The following is a 20857-nucleotide window of genomic DNA, read 5'->3' on the forward strand; positions in this document are numbered from 1 at the left end:
ACCAGCCATCTACCTTTGGTACTTACAGGAATTTTATGGCTCTTGATCATATTATCAAATTCTTCATTAATTTTTTTGTATTTTTCTTCAGTGCGTGGGGTGAGTGCATAAGAGGAGCCGAGATCGGGGCTTTCACAGCCTTTGTTTTCTTTCTTGTTCAATGCCTGCCAGGTTCAGAGAAATACCAAGAGTAAAAACAAATGAAAGGTGTGGCGAGTACTTACACACAATCTTTGCCTGCTGATCATTAGATCAATATCTTCATTAATTTTCCTGTACTTGTCCTCAGACTCAGGGCTGTGACCTACTGAATCGTCCGCATCGGGATCTGGGCTGTCACAGCCGTTAAGGCCTTTCTTTCTCAACGTCTGAAACACATAATTTGGAAAGTTCAAACCTAGACAAAGGCTGCAAGAGACATTCAGGGGCATCACAGAAGTTCAAGCTGTCCAGTATTTCAGGTTATTATTACATATGCTTTACTACACCAGGGAAAAGAAACCACAGATAGAAACCGTGAGTCATTTCAATAGAGTGCTCGTCGCCAGCCGACAGAAATAAAAGGGGAATATTCCTTTTGCGACCTAAATTCAGTCAATGCTCAAAGAGGGTGTGCGGGCTGAAGTTCTGCCATGCAGAATTCATGTGTTTCACATTATCTCGTGAGAGACAATTACAGCAGAACACAAGCAAGGTGGCAAATTGCAACGGCCCATCTTTCCCACAGAAAACATTAGAAGTCAGGACATTACACAATGATTTCAGAATCTGTGATGATGACAAAAGCAGAAATGCTGGAAACAGATCCCGAGTTTGAATTTAAAATAATGGTTGGCACTAATGGTGTCCTGCCCCGAGCCTCTACTTCTGATGCTCCTGACAGCAACGAAAGAGAACCCAGCTAGTATGCTCACAAGGCGTCGATAAATAATGTTCAGACACTGCGCTCAGTGTTTGTTAAGAGTTGTTTGTTACAGTTCCATATATCTGAGAATCTGTATTGAAATTTTTAATACTGGAAAGTTGTGTTCCTAAACACCGGCTGAACGAATCGTCAAAACAGCTCAGCTTAGGGCTTCATTATCAGGAGCTGAGACAGGAAGCCAAGGAACACTGAAAATAGGCAACCAAGTCAATAACTACCAAACTAGCAAAAGTTCTTCCTGGTTTTTCAGCTGAGTAGGAATCACCCTGAGACTGTCTCCTGACACATGAAAGTGAAAAGTCAGTGCCTTATCTTGAACCTCCTGTCTCCTGGATGTGGGTCTGGTCTAGTCTTAGCTGTCACAGAAGGATAAATACTAATGTAACATGGTAACAGAAAAAGTATGAGTCAGGAGTCCTGAGTTTTACTTTCTTTTTTAAAAAAAACTGATGGTTGTCAACTTAAGTGTACACAATTCGATTTACAGAGATAATGTTATGTTTTTAGAGATCATAAAACTTCTGATTAATCACACAACTTGCCATGTTAATTATTAATAGACCAGCAACAATATTGAATTTTTCTGGTACTATCCAAGATCTGTTATAAAGAGATGCGTACCTAAGTGTCTCTCATTAATAGAAAGTTCAGCAGAGCTCATCTTTATTTAAGACAGAATTCACATACAAATAAAGCAAAAGCTGTGACATCAAGCTAAGGAATTCAAAGCTGAGATAACACTCCATCTTTAATTCATGCAATTGGGGAAAATAAATAAAACAACATGAGTTAAAAACGGGGTGTCAGTCTTAAAAATGTAAACTCCTTGGTTTTTATCAATGTGTAACAAATGTAACCTTATTTAAAATTAGCTTTTGAGGCACTGAAGATTTTTACTTAAAATAAAAAATCAAGAAATCTACCATTTCTAAAACATCTATGATACATTGAGGCTCTGTAAATATTTATTAATATTATAGTGGTATAATATAACAAATAAACATATGGTTACAGCTTATTATGTGATAAAATGTTTGAATATTAAAATGAATATTTTGACACAAGAGATAAAATATACATTTACAATCATGGGGAATTTATAATTGGTGGGGCCACCTGTCCCCCATCGTGGATCTACAGTCATCATTTTTCACCCAGAATAAGTTCTCTTGGAGGGTTTCTACAATAATTCTATAAAAGCCATCACAATACATTAGAATAATAATTTTATTTACTAACTTAACTTTCTGTGTTTTAAACTCCTTTGTTAGCATTATCTCAACCATAAGAACATGCTACTGAGTGATAACTATTGTATTATGATGTGTTTCTGCTTTGATCTCTACGTATCCTTGAGCTTTCAAGAATAATTTATGAGTGTCTTGCATCATATTCCACGTTTTTCATAAGAATTCACTTTTGTAGAGAAAAAATAGCTAAGATCAAGAAAATACTATCTGATATTTTTCAAAAGTTATCTACCTGCATTTCTGTAAGCCATGTTAAGAATATTCTTATATAAACCTTTAAGTTAAAGCCTTACATAATGTTGATTTATAGTCTTGTCTAGGTGGTAGATTTTTTTCAACGTGTACCCGAGTCTTTTATCCAATACATTTTTATTGTAAAAATTATAGTTGTTTTGATATGCAGATTTCTGACAACAGAACGCAAGGGTTAGGAGAAGCCTATCAACTGTCATTACAATCCATCTGGCACATACATGTGTGCTAAATATTCTTACAAAGCTTTCAGGGGGTAGATATTGTGTTGGGCTTATAAAAATTCAAACATCAATTACACTTTATTGAAAGATCTCCACAAATATTAACTCATTATCTCTCACAAGTCTTTTATGAACAGTTTAGGTAAATCTTGCACCAGGTCTCAAACCAGCGTCACCAAACGCATATATGTGCCTCCTGCCTGGGGGGCAATGTGGAGCCTGCCTGTCCCCTGCCCAACCTTTCCCACAGTTATGAAGTGAGGGATGCAATCTAGTCTCTCCCACTTATATGTCACTACAGTCCTAGATTGGATACTGAAGTGCATTTTAAAAAATTAAGCTGTGGGAAAATTTTAAGCATGAAAATATGGTGGACATATTGGTACTTCTTAGATGTCAAATTTTAGCCAAGAACGAAAGTGCCTACTGGTCAATAAAACACTTATCAGTTTATGGAGTAAAAAACCAATTACATCAACAACTCACTTTGTACCTGAAGAATTATATACACTATTAAGCAAACAAAGCAAGTGGCATGAAGTCACAAAGGAAACAGCAGTGTGGAGGTGGTTCATTTTCTCCAATAAATTCTTTTCATATCTGACTACATTATCTTGCTATGAATATCACCAGTATTTAAGTAACGATGCAAGTTAAATGTGTTATTTAAAAAAGAGCTTTTGAGATATACAAACCCAAAACCCGAAGAGCAAATTAATATTGGGTTCCAAATTCCCATAATCACATAACCAGAAAGAACATTGAAAAAATTGCTCAAAAATATTATCCTCAGCTGAGTGCTTGTATAACACATTTCTGCCAAGAACAAATGATTATGGTGGAATTATAAAGCTCTGAAAATGGAAGTGATGGCACAAACTTGAATACCATAGTGTGAATGTGGAACTATAAGAGCAGTTTTATCTTTATTATATTAAAAATCTACAGCTGTTTAATGATAACAAAAGAATTACTGTCAGATTCAGCCAAATCTGTCTTTATCACAGTAATGAATAGTCGATATAAACTAAAGGGCTTGCTAAATGGATAAATAAGCATTATTCCTTTAGGGCTTTTTACTAGCAAAATCAAAACCTATGCTGTTGGCCTTTGAAAGATTCGCTAATGTTTTACAAGTGTCATTGGTCAGGTAATATAGGCACTTAAATTGTTATCCTTTTGTAGAGGCTAGAAGTCCTGGATGTATGTATTGTGTCTTTCAGCTGACTGACTACAGTTTTGAAAAGATTTATTCTGTATGTCAAGATAAGGCAAGAGATGTACTGAAACCACCGGCTTCTCTTACTATGAATCTAAAGAAACTCTTCCCTCGGAGAACTCTGTAAATCTGGAGTGAGCCTGTATACCGAAGTCAGCCTCCACGTGAGTCTGACACTTTTGGGGTAGATCAATTGACTGCAGAGGCTTCTGGGATATTTTCGCAAGGCAGCGATTGTCATACTGTGAGCTGAGAACAGCCGTTTCCCGGAGAAGTAATTAGATTGACAGAAGGTGACATGCTCCATACAATAGATGGGAAAAGGAGTCCAGACAGGTAAGCCAAAAACCACGTGGAATCTCTCCTCCCAGACATGTGGACATATGGACCCCGCATTATTACATTTGTTCATCAGAAAAACTTGAAATATGTACAAACCGATGATGATAGGTGACAGGTGCTTCAAAAATTCTAATGAAATAGATGTAGGGGAACAGATTCTATTTTGTTACTGAAAGGAATTTAAATGAAAAAGAATGCCACATGGAGCTCTCATTCCTTGTCTTAGGCATTATGTTATCAACTAGAAAATCCTTTTCCTATACAATGGTTAAAACTCATTTTCCCTTCTCAATTACCATATTATTAAAATTTCCCCTTTTAAAAAAATTAAAAAAAAATTTCCCCTTTTTTTCTTTGAAAAATTATTTCTTGTTAGTAAAAAGAAATAGCTAAATTATTAACCTTTTCAACTATATGAAACTATATATTTTATATTCATACTATTTAAAATTCAGCCTTTTCTGGAGAACCAACATCACAGATTAAAAGATTCCAACCACTCAATTTCTCCCCATGTCTGTAATCTCAGTCCTCAAGATTATATTTCATCATCATTCTTGTGCCTACCCATGGCACAGCAGAAATGTCAAATCCCTTTGTGAAAAACCCAAAATTACTCCTATTAACCTTTGTTAAAATCCAAATAATGGGCCTTTCTTGCATAGCTAGTATAACCCTTACTTCAGAGGGTTGATGTGTCAAAAACACATGCAGAAATTATTACTATTAGTTGCATGAATGTCGTGTTTGCAAAAAAAAAGCCAAGGAAAAAAGACATCAACTTAGAAGAGGTAGTTTCCTTTCCTCTGATCCTGAATCTTTTTTTTTTGCTTGTCATTCACAGCTTTATGAAGGTAACTGTCTACTCTTAACAAGGTGAATGATCTTTGGAAAGTAGTAAATCCACAGATTTACTAGGAAGTGCAGTTGGATACTGCCTGTAAATGGAGTTTCTGAGGGTATTTCTTAAACATGCTCTCTTATTGGTGTGCTGGTTCTCATGCAGCTGCTGCTACTTGAACCTTTAGTATTTGGGAAGTGGCTACTCAGAGGACTGTGCCCGGTGACTTATTTCATGTAAAATTTATTCAGCAAACAAGTATCGAAACACTGCTATGTGCCAGATACTGTTTTGTGCAACTCTTTATTAGAGAAGCAGCCAGCACGAATTCAAACTAAAAAGCCTCTGAACTGATCTGTAATATTGTATGATTTTTTTTGTGTGATTTCTAGCACAGATCACTTAGGCTGGGGGAAGATTAGGTGCCAGGAAATTTCTCCATAGGTTTTAAACATCAAAACTGTAAGCATTTTAGGTATTATCTCTCCCTGTAGCATGATAGTTCTTTTTCTTTGTTCTTATTCTAGAAATGAAAAGACACATTAAAATACTCTGAATTTAGTACAATCAGCAGGTAGACTTTAATTAGACAAGCAAATCATACCCAATAGAGAGTATGGAAAAATTAAATTTTATCAAAAATTATTCATTTATGGTAAAAATTTTAATAAAAAGTTGAAAACATAAAACCTTAACAATGCCATATTTCTCTCGGTTATTTAGTAACACTTGTTCTAACCATATACTAACTCCTACCGGGGAAAAGATAGAAAGAGCTGGAGATTTTCATTGTTTTTGTTTTATACCTTTCCTCAAAAGACAATATTGGAGTTGAAAATTTTTCCACTGACTAATTTCTCATCTTCAAATAATGGAAATAAAAGACACACTTTGAAAGACTCTTAATGTCTTTGAACATAAGGAAACATCCACCAACTAACTGTCTCCTAATAGCCATAAATTATTTCAAATAAACATTCAGATGGTGATAGTTCATATAATTATTGGTACTCTTGTCTGGATGAGACCACTAAGGATCACCGGGTCCTTCCTCATGGCCTCCAGGAGGTGAGGAATAATGGTGCACGAGCAACATGCTTTTCGTACCTCATGTCCTTGCTCATGCTGGGCTCTCTCTAAGGAATGAGTATTGTCTCTCCTTCAAGGTAGAGCTGACGTAACATCCCCTTTCCTTAGATTTCTCTGATCACTTGGGCTGAATTAATTTCTCCTTCACTGATGCACTCATTTTGTTCTATACATGTTTCTATTGTAGCCTTAATTGCACATGATGCATCATTTATGTGTTTGTCTCCCTCTGCTAGATTGAGAGGTCTTTAACAAAACGCTTTCCTTTATTCACTTTGGAGTTTCACAATAGAGAAGTCTGACCTGCCCTAGGTAGGTGCTCGATAAATGCTAGCTGAATGAAAGGAAGGCATGTCCACTTTAATGGTAACGTATGCAGAGGTTTCTCCACCGTGTGTCTCTGGTTGGAGGCTAAGATGGTGGTGAGATCTGGTCCCCTTGATACATATTTACTAACTGCTATGTGTCAGGTGTCGTCTGGTCATCTGGACGCAGATACTTTTTCTGAATATATCATTAAGATGGTTTGTTTGTATCTTTTTCTTTCTGCTTCCACGAACCCCTGGACGTTAGGGATTGTTTACCAGTCATCTTGTATCACTAGAACTTAGCACAGGGCCTGGCAAGTGGTAGGGGCTTAATAAACGTGTGTAGCATTAAAGACAGATGAATGAACAGAATAGAAAAGAATGCTTAAACGTTGCAGGGAGAAACGCTAGTCTCGGTACGGCATTTTTGCAACTGCAATTTCTTTCTTTGCCATTTCATATTACTATTTCACATTATGTTAAAACTCAGTATTTTATTCTTTCTAAGTAACTGTCACAAATTTACTGTCTTTTTGTGAAATATACAGCTTTGAACTTAGAAAGCAGTGCAGTACAGGCACCATTTGTACTACATATGAAACTGATTACAACTCCTGAGTTTTATATCGTTGAATGCTTAAAAACTGGGGTATTGGTCGAAATATGGACCCCCAGGAAAACTGAGCGTTCAAAGAGATCTTTAAAGCAAGAAAGTCATAAACATATAATCTCAGTATTCAAAAGGGCAGCAGGAAAGAGGGCACAGAATTCAGCATGAAAGGAGGAAAAAGGGAGTGGTATTGCAGGCAGAATGTAAAGGTTAGAAAAGGAAAAACAGAAACTTTGTAGGAAAGAGCATGGGGAAACTTTTGTGAATGTGAGTCAGATACTATAAATTTGAAATGAGCATGTTTTAAAATTCTTGGGCAAAGTTCATCTTTTTTTCCCCATTCTTGGATGCTAGTCTAGTGCTCCAATATTCTCCTGGGCTTTGACATTGGTCTTATTCTGGGCCAGCCTTTGCCTGGGGGAAATTCATGGAAAATCAGGGTGATTCTAGGGCCAATCAGATGATTCAGGCTTCTGCAGGATAGGTCAGTGGTTTGGTGTTTTAAAGGATTCTTCCACTAGACCTCTCCTGGAACCTGGACAAGGCATGCATCATGAGGCTGGGCTAGAATGGGACTGAGTCGGGGAAGTTTGGCACACATTAGCTATGAAACACTCCCTGACATCCTGCATCCAGGAGAGATCTGAAGTGAAATGCTAAAGAGCACACAAGGATTGAAATGCATGATGATAGTCACAGACAATCCTAATAATCTCTACAATGCAATTGAAGAAAATAAAGGCTGGAATACAAAGGATCAAACTGTAGGTGATTTTGAGAATTGGGCAATGTTAGTGATTTCTTAAATAAGGAAGGAAAAGACAACTTTTAAACAAAGGTTGAGAAAGAGAGAAGAATAAATTAACAAAGATCAGGAAGCAGGGTTTTTGAAAGTATAAAATGTAAATGTAACTTCACATACTAACCTTTTTAGACTATGGCATTTTACTTGCAAATGGGTTACAGAGACAAAAAAGCTAAATCTTGAGGCAATCGATGCTTTGAAAATAATATGTTGGAGCATCCTTTATAAACCATTAATAACTTATTTTAACAAAAGAAGATATATATGTTATCTTGGGTAATCAGAGTAAGGCCAAGTCATTATTTTTGTTTCCGAGTAGGCTCTCATCTAGTTGTAAAAGCCTTTTTATTCAATTGGAGTAAATGCGTGCATGATTAGTCATGTGACATGAGTGTTGCTTATATTCTGCCCTGTCTTCAACCGTCAGCTCAGGGGCTCAGGGCTACCTTTCACAGACACCAGGCTTCCTCATTTCTACAAGGTTTCTCATGGTTTCTTCTGCTACATCACTTCTTTTCCCATTTTTTTTCTTGATTCCAGCCTATCCCCCCATCCACTTGTCCCCCATGCTTCCCCTTCTGGCATTGTTACTATCTAGTTGTTTAAGCCAAACCCCCAGAAATCATCCTTGATGCTATCATCTCTTGATGCGCAACTATGATTACTCTTTCTATTTGGTCTCACATCCTTGGTCCATTTGTTTTCTGTCTTCCACCTTTCAGTTAATCTTCCTCCATTCTTCTGGCAGGGTCTAATTAAAATGCAAATCTAACTGTGCAGTGATACTATACTTTTCTCTTTACAAACCACCATGGCTTCCAATGGCCATACCCACTGGCTTATACGACAAACCCTCCACCTTCTTCTCAAACCTCATTTCTTCTCTTCTCCAGCATTCTGGGCTTTGGCCAATGGGGAATTTCATATAATTTGCCAGATCAGGTATGTCCTTTAAAGATACTGCTTGATGTCATTCATGCCTGTCTGGAATATCTTCTTTACTCCTCCTCTCTGCCACACAAATATCAGTCATGACAGGACACCTATTACCCAATGCTACCACTTGTTTGCTGAAGCTTTTTCCTAAATATTCTAGGCACTTAGGTGCTCCCCTCTCTGTACTTTTATAACCCTTGATATTTTCATATTTTTTATATGTGGTAGATAATATTGCAATTTATTTTTTAACATATCTGCTTCACCATCAGAGATTAAGTTTTATGAGAAATGGACATCTTTGGTCCCTAACAGAGGGCTCGGTTAATATATGTGGGCTCACTGTAAGTTCTCAATAACTGTTCACTGGATAAATGAATAAGCAAACAAATGTGATAGTCATAATTTCTAACAGTGATAGACTAATTGAAATGAGTTGGGTGGTCTCCTAAGGTGACAGTGTTATTTGTTTTAATAAGGTTATTACATCAAAATGTAAGGAACCTACAAGTTCTGGTAGGTTAAAGCAATCTCTGCAATGACTTCACAATTGCTGCATAGGATACCCTTGTGGGAGCTCAGGGGACACTGGAAGTGACACAGACTATAATGTCTCAGGCGCAAATTCTTGGATTTCTGTGTGTTTAGACCTGCTCAGAGTCCTGGGCAGGACGGGCTATTCTTTTCCAGCTTTCAAGCTTTTTGTGCCTCCTGCTGCTCTAATAAACATTTTGAGAACCAAATATATTGCAAGAGACATAGTTGTGCATTATGTTCTCTATTTTTAGATTCCCCCCCAACCAAAAAAAAGGATATTACCCTGGATGGACTTTAAAGAATCTCTCTTAGTTTTGATCTCTAGTTTACCACCAGGTTATCAGAAAAGCAGAGGATACACAGAGCTTTCTGTAAGGCAATGCAAAATACAGATTTGAGGTTGGCAGCTGATTGACTTGTGTCTTGACAATTTTGATCATACCCTGAGAACCTGAGATACCCAAATCCTCATTTATGAGATAGCCAGGGACTCCTAAGATGAAGGTTAAATTGTTTCCTTTCTAAAATCCATCTCCCCCTCCCCTGGGCCCCAGTGTCTGGAGCTCTAAGTGGGCTTGACTCTGGCCCACTTCTCTCCTGGACTAGCCCTTGTCCTGAGGAACATTCTTAATGGGGTTTTCATGTCTTAAGTCACAGGATCAACATGCACCAATAACAGAGTTCCATCTGGGAACGGTGCCAAAAATACTTCACCAAGTTCTTTTCTATTCCTCAATTTCTTAAATGGCAGGTGGAGGAATTTTCAAGGACCAATTCTGGAATGCGAACACAGATTTCATTTTTAGCATCCTCAACTTCTTCCCCCTCCCATAATACCTGACATTCAAACCATTTTTCTAATTGGTTTCTTTCTCTTTTTGATAAACCAGCCTGCTCTTCAACGAGTGGCAATAAGCCATTCTCTATTGAAACTTTTCAGTTGGGTTTTGGTTATTCTACAGTGATCTAAGAGCAACGAGAGGAGAAGATCTCTGATACTTCATCTCCTGGGTACTGTACTGTGGAGACTCACCTGGAGGTTAATTCTGAGGGTTCTGCCTGAGCCTGTGACATGCCATCCCAGAGACTGGCATTGACAGCTGTCAGCACATACTGCTCAGTACTCACATTGCTCTGCCATGAGAGGGAAAGAAGGTATCGGGAGTGCAGAGCATCCCTTGGATTGTGTGCAGACAATGTGTAAGTCACAGCCACTGTGGCTGCCAGAGGACAGAAAAGTCTCAACATATTAGAACGAAGCTCCTCAAGAGCAGAATCTTGGTCTTTTTCACCTCTGTATCCATAGCAACTTGAATGTGCCCAGCACATGGATGACACTCACTAAATACTGTTAATAAGAGAATAATGGAATCCAAGGCTGAAGCGACAGAGGTATTTATTTAAAATGGAAATTACAATGGGATCTGCAAAAACATAGCAGTTACTAGGTTTGTAACCAGGATACATGCTGCTTTTACCCCTAGCAACACTCACCCCTTCACCCCACCATCCCACATCCTCATAGATGAATTTGAATTATAAAGGGAAAAAAATCGAGTGGACTAGAGAGTTAGTGGAATTAACATGTCTCTTTTATGCTTCCCTAGAACTTTGTAATTGACAATTATTTTGTATGGTTGCTATCTGTTTTCTTGTTTTTATCTCATTTTGTAGATTAAAGATTCTTGCAGACAGAAAGTCTCTTGAGGGCCTCTGTCCTTGGCAACCAGCACAGTATCTGACGGTAGAGTGTTGCAACAATTTGATGAACTCTTCTGGGCATGTGTCCTACAGGAGAATACTGCTAAGGACAGCCCGACAACATACAAGAAAGAGGCTCAGACAGACTAAGCACAAGCTGGTGGCTAGGAATCCAAGCTTTCCCACCCAGAACGCTGAACCTTCTCTCTCCTTTAAGTCAGGTTTGTTAGGCCTTTCAAAGGCCAGCAGCCTTGCTCTCTAGCCTTATGTGTATTACTTGTCTCTTTTGATGTAAAATCTTATCTCCTGGGACTTGGTTAATGCAGCATTAATGTTTTCATCTTATTGATCGATACATTGGCAAACTTTGTGTTTAACAGAGAGCGTGCAACATGTAGTAGGCGGATGGATGGTCACTGGTCGGGGCCAGGCCAGTTAAATCAGTAAGCAGAATACCAGGGGCCTTCCTCAGACCTGGTCTATGGTCTGGTAACCAGGATGCACTCACTAGTGCACAAAAGACCAGAAAGGCTGGCTGGAAGCCAGGGATATGGGGAAAAGGCTCCTAGCAGGTTCCAGGTTCAAGGAGTTGACCTAGAGATATTACCAAGCAGCCAGGGAACAAACCTCTATCTACCCACAGGGGCGTCAGACATTAAGGAAGTTCCACAGACTGAATCTGTAAAATGCACAGCAGTAAACTTAAAATGCCCCTTATTTCTTTTCTGCAAATAAGTTTATATTGGTTTTCTACTTCTTATCTATCCCATCACATTATAAACTACTTGTAGAGAAGGACACAGTCTAACCCATTTATACTCTACAGCTGTTATTACCACACACTCAAGATGTGCACTGGTAATAAGCGGTGGATTTTATGTTCAATTGCTTTCAGTAGGTGTCCAATGAAAGAAAATTTGACAGGTTTTTTTGGGGGTTTTTTTGTGATCAAGATGCTTCAGGAAAACAAAAGGTGCTTAAAAATAAATGTGTTTCAAAATCCTCATGCAGTTGCTCAATCTCAGCCCTCTTCTTAAGGTTTTGCTGTGTTTACCAAACAAACCAACATCATCCAGTTTTTTATTTAAACTTGAGGTCCCTGCAGTCTTATCACAGTTCTTCATGCTGCACTGCCACTGTGCTCCTGCCTCTGTTGCCACCAAAGACTGCGCTACCCAAGGGCAGGGCTGTGTCTCTCATCTGGGTCTCCCTAGGAACTAGCAGAGCACTGGGCCCTTAAAACTTCATAAATTAATGTGAATTTTGGATGCATTAATCTAAAGGTCTTTATTTACTTTCTTAACAATATAACCATTTCCATCTGGAACCAGAGAAATAGCCAATCGGCATTTCCAGGACTGACATCAAAAGTGCCAGTAGCATTTCAGAGTTAGGACCTTCAGCTCAACTTCCCACAGGGACTTGCCCTGTAGTTTCCTGGCTCATTTGTTATGGGGGTTGCTGCCTCCTAGACTCACACCGTAGGTCCTGCTAATTTAACAATATTAATACGAAGGTTCCTTTCTCATTAGTGTAGGCAATTATGAATTGAGTGTATGATTAGAAACAAACAGGACACAAGTCATGTACAAAGAGATTCTGAAAATACCTAATATACATTGCCAAATGGCACACTGGGATCTTTCTTTCTAGATTAAATAATCATAAATAAAGTATAAATCCTAAGAATGTTTTGGAAAGCCTAGTATTATTGATATTCACATGCTAATCAAGGCCTATAGAGACTGTTACCTTCTTATTTTATAGGCAGGTTAAATTTGTCTAAATTTATTTTCAAATTAAATTAAGTAATAATTAGAATAAAACTCATTTTAATTTACTTTACTTATGCTATGAATGTTATCTCTATATAGATCCATAGTCCCAGAATCATAGTCCAACTTGTAGTTCACAAAATCATATTTCCCATGACTTCATACATTACACAGATAATTTTTTTTAGGTTCTGCATTGTCACCTTGGATTTCACGTGATGCTACAAAAGCCAGAGAGAGCACTGAGAAATGAAAAATGTAAAGAAATAGAAAAAAATGTTTGTGATTCATGTGCATTTTATTTCTTTATTTTATTTTAATCCATTGAGTAGGCCCTCAGTATAATCTTAAAGCAGAGGAATAGGGGCATTTTTGGATCATTCCTAACTTTAAAAGGAATGAGCCTCACATTTCACAATTATATACTTACTATGGAGGCTTTCTATTGATGTTGTTCATAAACTTAATGAAATTTTTTTCTATTCCTAGTTCACTATGAATTTTTATTATGAATAGAAACTGAATTTTATCAAATCTCTTTTGCTTTTATTTTGATGATCATTTGATTTTACTTTCTAAATTTAAGATAAATTTCACTAGTGAATTTTTAAATTGTTATCATGTACTTGCTTTTTGCCATAAGTAAAACATTATTAATATCATTTTTGATTAAAAAATATTGTATACATTTATGGGATACAATGTGATGTTTGCTTATATGTGCACAAGTTGGTGTGATTAAATCAGGTTAATTACTGTATCTACCACCTTGCTTATGTATCATTTTTTTGTGAAACATTTGAAACTTATTCTTTAAGTTATTTTGAAATATACATTATTATTGACCCTGGTCACCCTGTTGTGCAATAGCTTTCAAAACCTATTCCTTCTGTCTATCTGAAACTCTTTGGTGGACAACTCCCATTTCCCTCCCCTCCTCCCTCTTCCTTCCCAGCCTCTGACAACCATCTCTCTACTTAGAAAATGTTTTTAAAAAGGAATAACAACAATGAGAAAGAGATTATAGATAGATAAGACAGATAGATTTTGGAAGGGAGAGAGTAAGGAGGGAGAGAAAGAATGAGAATGAGTGAGAGAGAGAGAATGTGAGGGTGGTGTGAAAGAGAAGGAAGAAAAAAAATAATCAATTGTGCACATCAAGTGATCCCTTGGTACGTGAGCTGGCCTCTCAATGTGTCTGGGCTCAGCATTTTATGATCTCACATAAAGCTTTATCACAGGCCATCAGCAATTTTGTTCATCTTGATATGCAGCCCAGGCAGTGGCTCGACACCTGTTGTCTAACTCAGTAAGGCCAAGTGCAGGCTGCCAGCCACACAGACCACTCTGTCCTCTGGCTCTAGACAGCCTTCTGTGGACAGTCTCTGTATACCTGGGCTCCTGGAAGCCTGCTTTTGTAGCCATGATGGCTTCAATAATTTCAGGCATTATCAGTGTAAATGTACTGCAACCTCATTTTTAAGTTTGGGATTTCAAACTCCTTAACTTATGAAAGCTCAGTGATTTTGTTAGTTCAGTGGTAAACTTAGTAGTTTTCATTTGCACAATCATTTCTTCCACATTCTTCATTAGGTAATTATAAAAACAACGTTACTACTTCTATGGCACGAAGAGGAAATTAAACCAGTCTTCCCTCACTATCAAAATATTAATTTTCTTAATATTTTAATTGAATCCATTCCTCAGAAATAACACCTACCATTTATTGAGCAATTATATGTGCCAGGGACTGAGCCTGTGGCTTTGCATGGATCTTGTTTTAATCCTCAAAAGCCACCCTTGCACTGTGATTGCCATGCTACAGAGGAAAAAAAAGAGGTATGCAAAGTGGTTCAAGAACTTGCTAAGATTTTCCAAAGTTAGTGATAAAATCAAATTTACAAATGCACATATGAACTACAGAGTTTACTTTCTTAGCTACTGAACTATTCTGCGTCTGCAAGCTTGTCCAATTATAACGATTGCTTAAACCATGTCTATGTATCCTTTGAACACTTACTCTCGGCTGAATTGGTGAAATTCCTGACAAATCTTATTTTTTTTCATAAAGGGATATATTTGTAATAGAATTCATTTTCTGATGAATAATCTTACCTAAAATGTTTTCCTTATTGTTTTACTGTAATACTACATAGAGCGGAAGGCCTTTCAACAATATTTAAGTAGCATCTACCTAGTTAAAATGAGTTCTAGGTTGTAGAAACCCAAAGGAAGAGAATGGTTGCTACATTTTTGCAACTCCTACATTCTGTAGACCAGGAAGGAAGTCCTTTCCAATAACATATAGATTGTGCCTATGTGGATAAAATAAAGTATAGGTTATTACAATTATTAAATACTGGCAAGAATCTTAAGTCTCTGTTGCTAAGAAAAAAGTGGGCTTTTTTGGGGGGCCCATATACTCTTCAGATTCACAAGCTAACTGCTCACATCCATCGTCACTTCAATTTGCTTGAGCAGGTGAGAGTGGCAAAGGCTGGTCACCATGAGATTACATTTTTGCTAGGGTTGAGAGGATTGGTTGGGAAAACAGAAAAATGTATACTTTTAAGGAGAATCTACTATTTTTCCCCGGGACAAAGCTATGGAATCATGAAGAAATCTTGTATGCCCTATAAAAATTCTTTTCTAAATCATGGGTACATAAACTCTTCCTTTTCCTGTTTGTTCAAAAAGATGAGTATAATGCTGTTACTTTATAAGCTGGGTGAGAGAAAAAGTAAAAGAAATTGCTGTAAAACTTCTCATTTTTTTTCTCCAAAAGTCTTGAGGAAGACACAATGTGATGTGATCTTAAGTGAGAATTTCCCAAAGTCCCACGGAAAAGGGGAAAATTGAAGGAGAGGTTCAAGAACCATAACGACTTGGGTTTTGCATCTTGCCAGAAAATCTGCACTGTTGGTAAAAGCCTGGGGTAGCGCTGGCAGGACCTGACTCAGCAGAGAAAATGCCACCCACAGTCACTGACTCTGCTTCCGCGCTAGTGGAACACCCCTGTTTTCTCTGGAGGTTTCCCACAGCCAGGTCAATACCCAAGTCTCTCAGATGGGAAACTGGATTTTTTTGAAAATTGAAATTAAACAAAGTTGTATAACATTTAAAAGAAGCTTACAATTATGATGTTTGGCTTTCTACATGGGCTTAAAGTCAATTTTCTGTTGAATAAATAATATTCACCACATATTAACCACCTAATCGTTTTAAAATGCCTCAAGCAGGCATCACCATCGTTCTGAATAGAATCTCACTTTTTTAAAAAAAAACATCACTGCTAAAAGATGAGGGGAAACAGAACCATTAAAAAGAGGAAGCAAAACATGGTTCAAAGTCTGTTTCCATGAGGTAATGCACACTATTGACTAATAGTCAGAGGAATCCAGTCTATACCGAGATGAAGTATGAGGTTAAGGCAGGTGGCTCGGAGAAGTTGGAGCCCACCCCCCTCCTCCATCGCATTGCTTTATGGTTGAAGCTAAAGATATAGAGAGAAAAATCAATGAAAGTTTTGTTGATCTGACACAGGAACTTGTGCATGGTAAAATGGAAGTTATATGTCTGAGTTCATCTGCTGGAAACTGCCAGGCTCACATTAACTGTACGAATATGTGAATGTATCTGTGTGTATGTGTGTGTACAGCATGAAGCTAAGAATTTTGAAACAATTTTAAGAATTATTTCTGGGTAGATGCACTTCTGCATAGACATTTTAATATTTTTTTTTCTTCCTTTTCTTCCAGAAGGAAATATGTCAATGCAGTAATTTGGACCCCACAAAAATTCGGTTGTTTTATGTTAAAATGTTTGCAAACTGAATGGTGGTTTCTAATGGAAAACTAATTTCTTCCCCTAATCATAATATAACAATTTGCTATCATATAATTCACTATAGGTTTTTTTTTTAAATATAAATAAAATCTCTCATATGTGTAAAAACTCAGTTGCAGAAAGTGCTGAAATGTTTCCATTGCTTCCGATGCTGGCCAGCAAGTGGTTTGATCACAGCAAACAGAGAGCAGGTGCAGAGTTCAGAATTGCAAATTGGTTACACCTCCTATCAGTAAAAGCAGGGCTCAGATGGCCATCTCTTCCCAAATCACAGTTCGTCTTTGCTAAGTCTTCACCATGAGAAACAGGTGTGGTTCAGAACAAACACGAGTGGTTTAGAAATGATATCCTTTCCCCAGTAGTGATATACATTGTGGGTATGTGACTGGAATATTTAAAACACCTGTTCACCTGGAACTAAGCCAAATGTGTAATACGTTAGCGTGTGCTTGGCTCACTTCCAAGAGTATATGTATCGTTACTACCATCAAAATACCGAGGCAGCTAGGGCAGAGATACTTAAAGTTTCACCCTAGAAACAAGGCACAATATATATGTGTGTGTGTGTGTGTGTGTGTGTATTATTGTTAACAATATCATCACACTAAGCACTGCTGACTGGCTAATACTTAAATGAAATCAATTATTTAATTTTGTGTCAGAAAAGAAACAGGCAGCATAGGACACTCTTGTCTTAGCCTTGCTAATTATTTTCACTGTCTTGAAAACTCCATCAACCTAGCCACTACCCTCCTTCCCTGCCTCTCTTTCTCTCTCTCTCCAGCTCTCACTCTCTTTCTCTTTCTGTCATTGTCTAACTATGCTCCTTCTTTGGATACAAAGTAGTTTAAGGGGGACACCTGGGAAGAAATTATATCTAACTCTATCCATCAGAGTTTACCATCAGAATTTGGGACAGCCCCTCTATTTGACAGGGTCCCCCTATTTTTTTCCATCTCTGTTTTTGACTTAATAGAATTACTTTGAGACCCCTAGTTTTTTCCTCTCTCTACCTTTTCCCTAGTTTTAAAATCTTTAAAATCTGCATAGTGAGGATCTTACCTCTGAAGAATTTCATAACTTTGTTACACAAGAAATAGATATGCATGTATTATATATATAATAATTTATAACATGACATTTTTAAAAGCATAAAATATACTAGATTTCAGTGTCCAAAGTGTGTGTGTATTTATATATAAAGCAGAGTGAAGTTTAAAAATTTTGCCTAAATTTACGTATGCAAGAAGCAGCAGCTAGAAAGGAAATACGTGTATGAGCATAATGTATCCAACATGTGCTAATGGCTATATACGTACATTATATAAGTTAATTCTTACAGAAAAGCCAGAAGTGAGATTTATTATCCTTATTTTACTGCCTAGGAACATGAAGTTCAGTGGAAGTTCAGAAACCTGCCCAAGATCACAGAGTTTATGAGAGGGGTAAAAATCAGGTTTGTCTGACTCTGCAACTGTGTCTGTCCCTTCTTCTATACCAACTTGTCTTCTCTTGAAAGAACTGGGCTTTTAGATTCTAGACATGAAGGTGTAAGGGTAGAGCAACTATACTTGGCAGTGTTGCATTGAGAATCCTGATCTGTTTATGTGGTCATTAAAAGGGCACATAAATCTTTAGAAACTGCTAAATTTACAGATTTTGATTTATTTTTCAATTTAATCTAGAGAAGCTTATATAGCTTAAAATAAACTTCCTGAGGCCTCTATAATTTGCTTCTTTAACACACTACATGTGATAAATAGTCCTCGGTCAGAGAAGTGAATGTGCACATTATCAGTGCAAATTGAAATTATATGCATATTTCAAAAGCAATTTGTTTTATATTATAAATATGTAAGTATAGTGAAAGGTTTTATTTAGCCTTTTAGCACACACCCATATATATATTTATAAAAATTAAAATATTTTGGCACTTCCACTTTTTACTGCTTCTATCTAGAGATAGTTACATTTTCAGCAGAAACTTCTTCCAGAACTGATTGTCATTATGCTATTCTACTGGTGTAGACCATAGGTTGTCCTTCTTGTACTGTTGTATCGAATCTAATTCCACACCAAATATTAAGAAAATATTAAGAGTGCCTCTTCTTCCTCATTGACTGTGTCATCTCTCTTTTATCTCTTTCTGCATGTGGCCATTCTATTCATATAATGCTAGTATCATCCCCTGGTTTCTTTGTTCTTGTGACTCTTTGCAAAACTGGTCTTTTGAAAGGTTTACCTGAACACCCTTTTCAGTTCATATCCATCATTCTCAGTTTGACTTGTTTGAGCCTAAAAGTGACTATCATGGCTGCCTTTCCTGACTTAAACTCCTTCTTCCCAGCAGTTATTACTTGATCACATAGTATCATCAGCAGCAGCAAGCAGCAGCATTACCATCAGTCTTACTATGTGCCAGACCCTGTTCTAAGCAGTTTACAAATGTTCATTCATTTAATTCTCATAACAGGTACTGTGCACGAGGTACTATTATTAACCCCTATTTACAAATGATGGAGTTAAGACAGAGAGAGTCTAAGTCATTTCCCCAGGGACATACAACTAGGAAGTGGGGGTGATGGGGATAAGAACTCAGGCAGTCTATTTCCTGATGTCCCCAACACTGTGCTATGCTGCCTCTCTCAAATATCTCATCATCCTCATTATGTTGTTTTGCCCAGTTGATTCCCATGTGCATTTTCTACCTTTGCTGGATCGTGAGTTTCATGAGGTTACAGACCATGTCTTCCAAATTTGTCTCTCTCCTCGCATCACTATGGAGTTCTGTACATTCTAGGAATCTAATAATTATGACTTGAATAAAAATATCTACAGATAAAAGGGGAAGTAAAATTCTTAAAATGCACATATCGAAAGGCCACTTTTAGATATGAAGGTAAAAGTATAATTCTAATTTTGCATGCATGAATTAAATACTTCACAAAATATATCCAAATGCATTGACTACTGATTATGAAATGGCCATATTAATTTCTTTGCTATTCTATTTAACAGTTCTCAACTGTCATTCTAAGCATTAGATACACAGAATAAGAAACAAGAATAAGAATACTTATTCTTGTTTAAGCCAACCTGCTTGCATTATTTTGGCTTCTATTACAGATAAATAATACTGCAGACATTTCAAATCCCAAATGATTAGGAGATAGTCAAATCAATATCACCTACATAATACATACAAGATGATGCAAATTTTATAGCAAAGAAATTAATAATTAATTTATATCTGTTTACTGTAACAAAAATTTGTTGTCAGCTTTTTTTGAAGTTTAACAATGCTTGAGCCAACATGGATAAATTATATATGAAAATATCACTGTTTAAGGCATAAATGTTGTTAAAATAATTATATTACTTAATGTTTATGAATATTATACAATCTATTATATGTAGTATATCATGCACTATCTTTTCTGTTTGATAACCTAGTATAGCTACAATAGCTCATATTACAATTATAGCTAGAGATATTAATTTTTTTATTTCAGCAATTAAAAAAGCCACTATTTTCTACATTACAAAGCTTTTGCTGAAGAGTCAGGAATGAATAATATAATATCAAAGGTAATCATTCCCCAAATTGAATTTATTCTGCATAGCACAAATGACTCAACAATGATAATTTTGTTTCAAAAGTGTGCATATAAAAGGCTTTGTCCCTGGAATATAGCTCTAAGTGGCTCACTATCTAGGTTGAAAATGGTTTTGCAGGGTTGTATGTCCTATTTTTCCATGCCTGCAGTAAAGATACAATATGGGAATTCAGCTTGGTAATTACTAATACACCACACAGACACAATTACACCCTGTGTGCTGCATAAAGGAATCACTTGTGGTCTGCATCCATTACAAAGAGCAGTAGGGGGCCAACAGGCAAGACGACAAAATTCTTTACAAGACGGAAGGAGAATAGAAGAGTCGATGTACACAGATACAAGGACCTTGATTCTTCTAGCAATGATTTAAGCCTCTTTCCATCAATTATCGTCCTTTGTCTCAAGAGTCTTATCACCAGCAGCATTACAGGAACTGAACATAACAATGCTCAGACCCATATAACCCCATGAACTGTGCTGACATTTCCACACCCTGTTGCTATGTTTGACCTGGTTATTCAGATTACTTAAGCAAAACAAAATAGGGGAGAAAAAGTTGTCACCATTGCAAAACCTG

General features: G+C 37.0%; 1 protein-coding gene and 1 long non-coding RNA gene across 23 annotated transcripts in view; one reads left to right on the forward strand and one right to left on the reverse strand.

Annotated features, from left to right (window-relative positions):
* The window catches only part of MEF2C (myocyte enhancer factor 2C), a 166515-nt gene that overhangs the window by 41171 nt on the left and 104487 nt on the right, over positions 1-20857 (reverse strand). For 16 of the 22 annotated variants that reach the window (XM_012781471.3, XM_012781469.3, XM_076008170.1 and 13 more), the window contains exon 4: positions 225-368. In XM_012781471.3, coding sequence (XP_012636925.1) covers positions 225-368 — 144 coding nt within the window. Of the gene's footprint in view, positions 1-26; positions 165-224; positions 369-20857 lie in introns of all 22 variants that reach the window. The other 6 variants (XM_012781478.2, XM_076008176.1, XM_076008175.1 and 3 more) reach the window with 2 other exon arrangements.
* The window catches only part of LOC142873744 (uncharacterized), a 74034-nt gene that overhangs the window by 2420 nt on the left and 50757 nt on the right, over positions 1-20857 (forward strand). Inside the window, exon 2 of the long non-coding RNA XR_012921708.1 lies at positions 3875-4206. This is a non-coding gene — a long non-coding RNA (uncharacterized LOC142873744). The remainder of the gene's footprint in view (positions 1-3874; positions 4207-20857) is intronic.

This window comes from Microcebus murinus, chromosome 11 (genome assembly GCF_040939455.1).
Source record: "Microcebus murinus isolate Inina chromosome 11, M.murinus_Inina_mat1.0, whole genome shotgun sequence".
NCBI lineage: Eukaryota > Metazoa > Chordata > Mammalia > Primates > Cheirogaleidae > Microcebus > Microcebus murinus.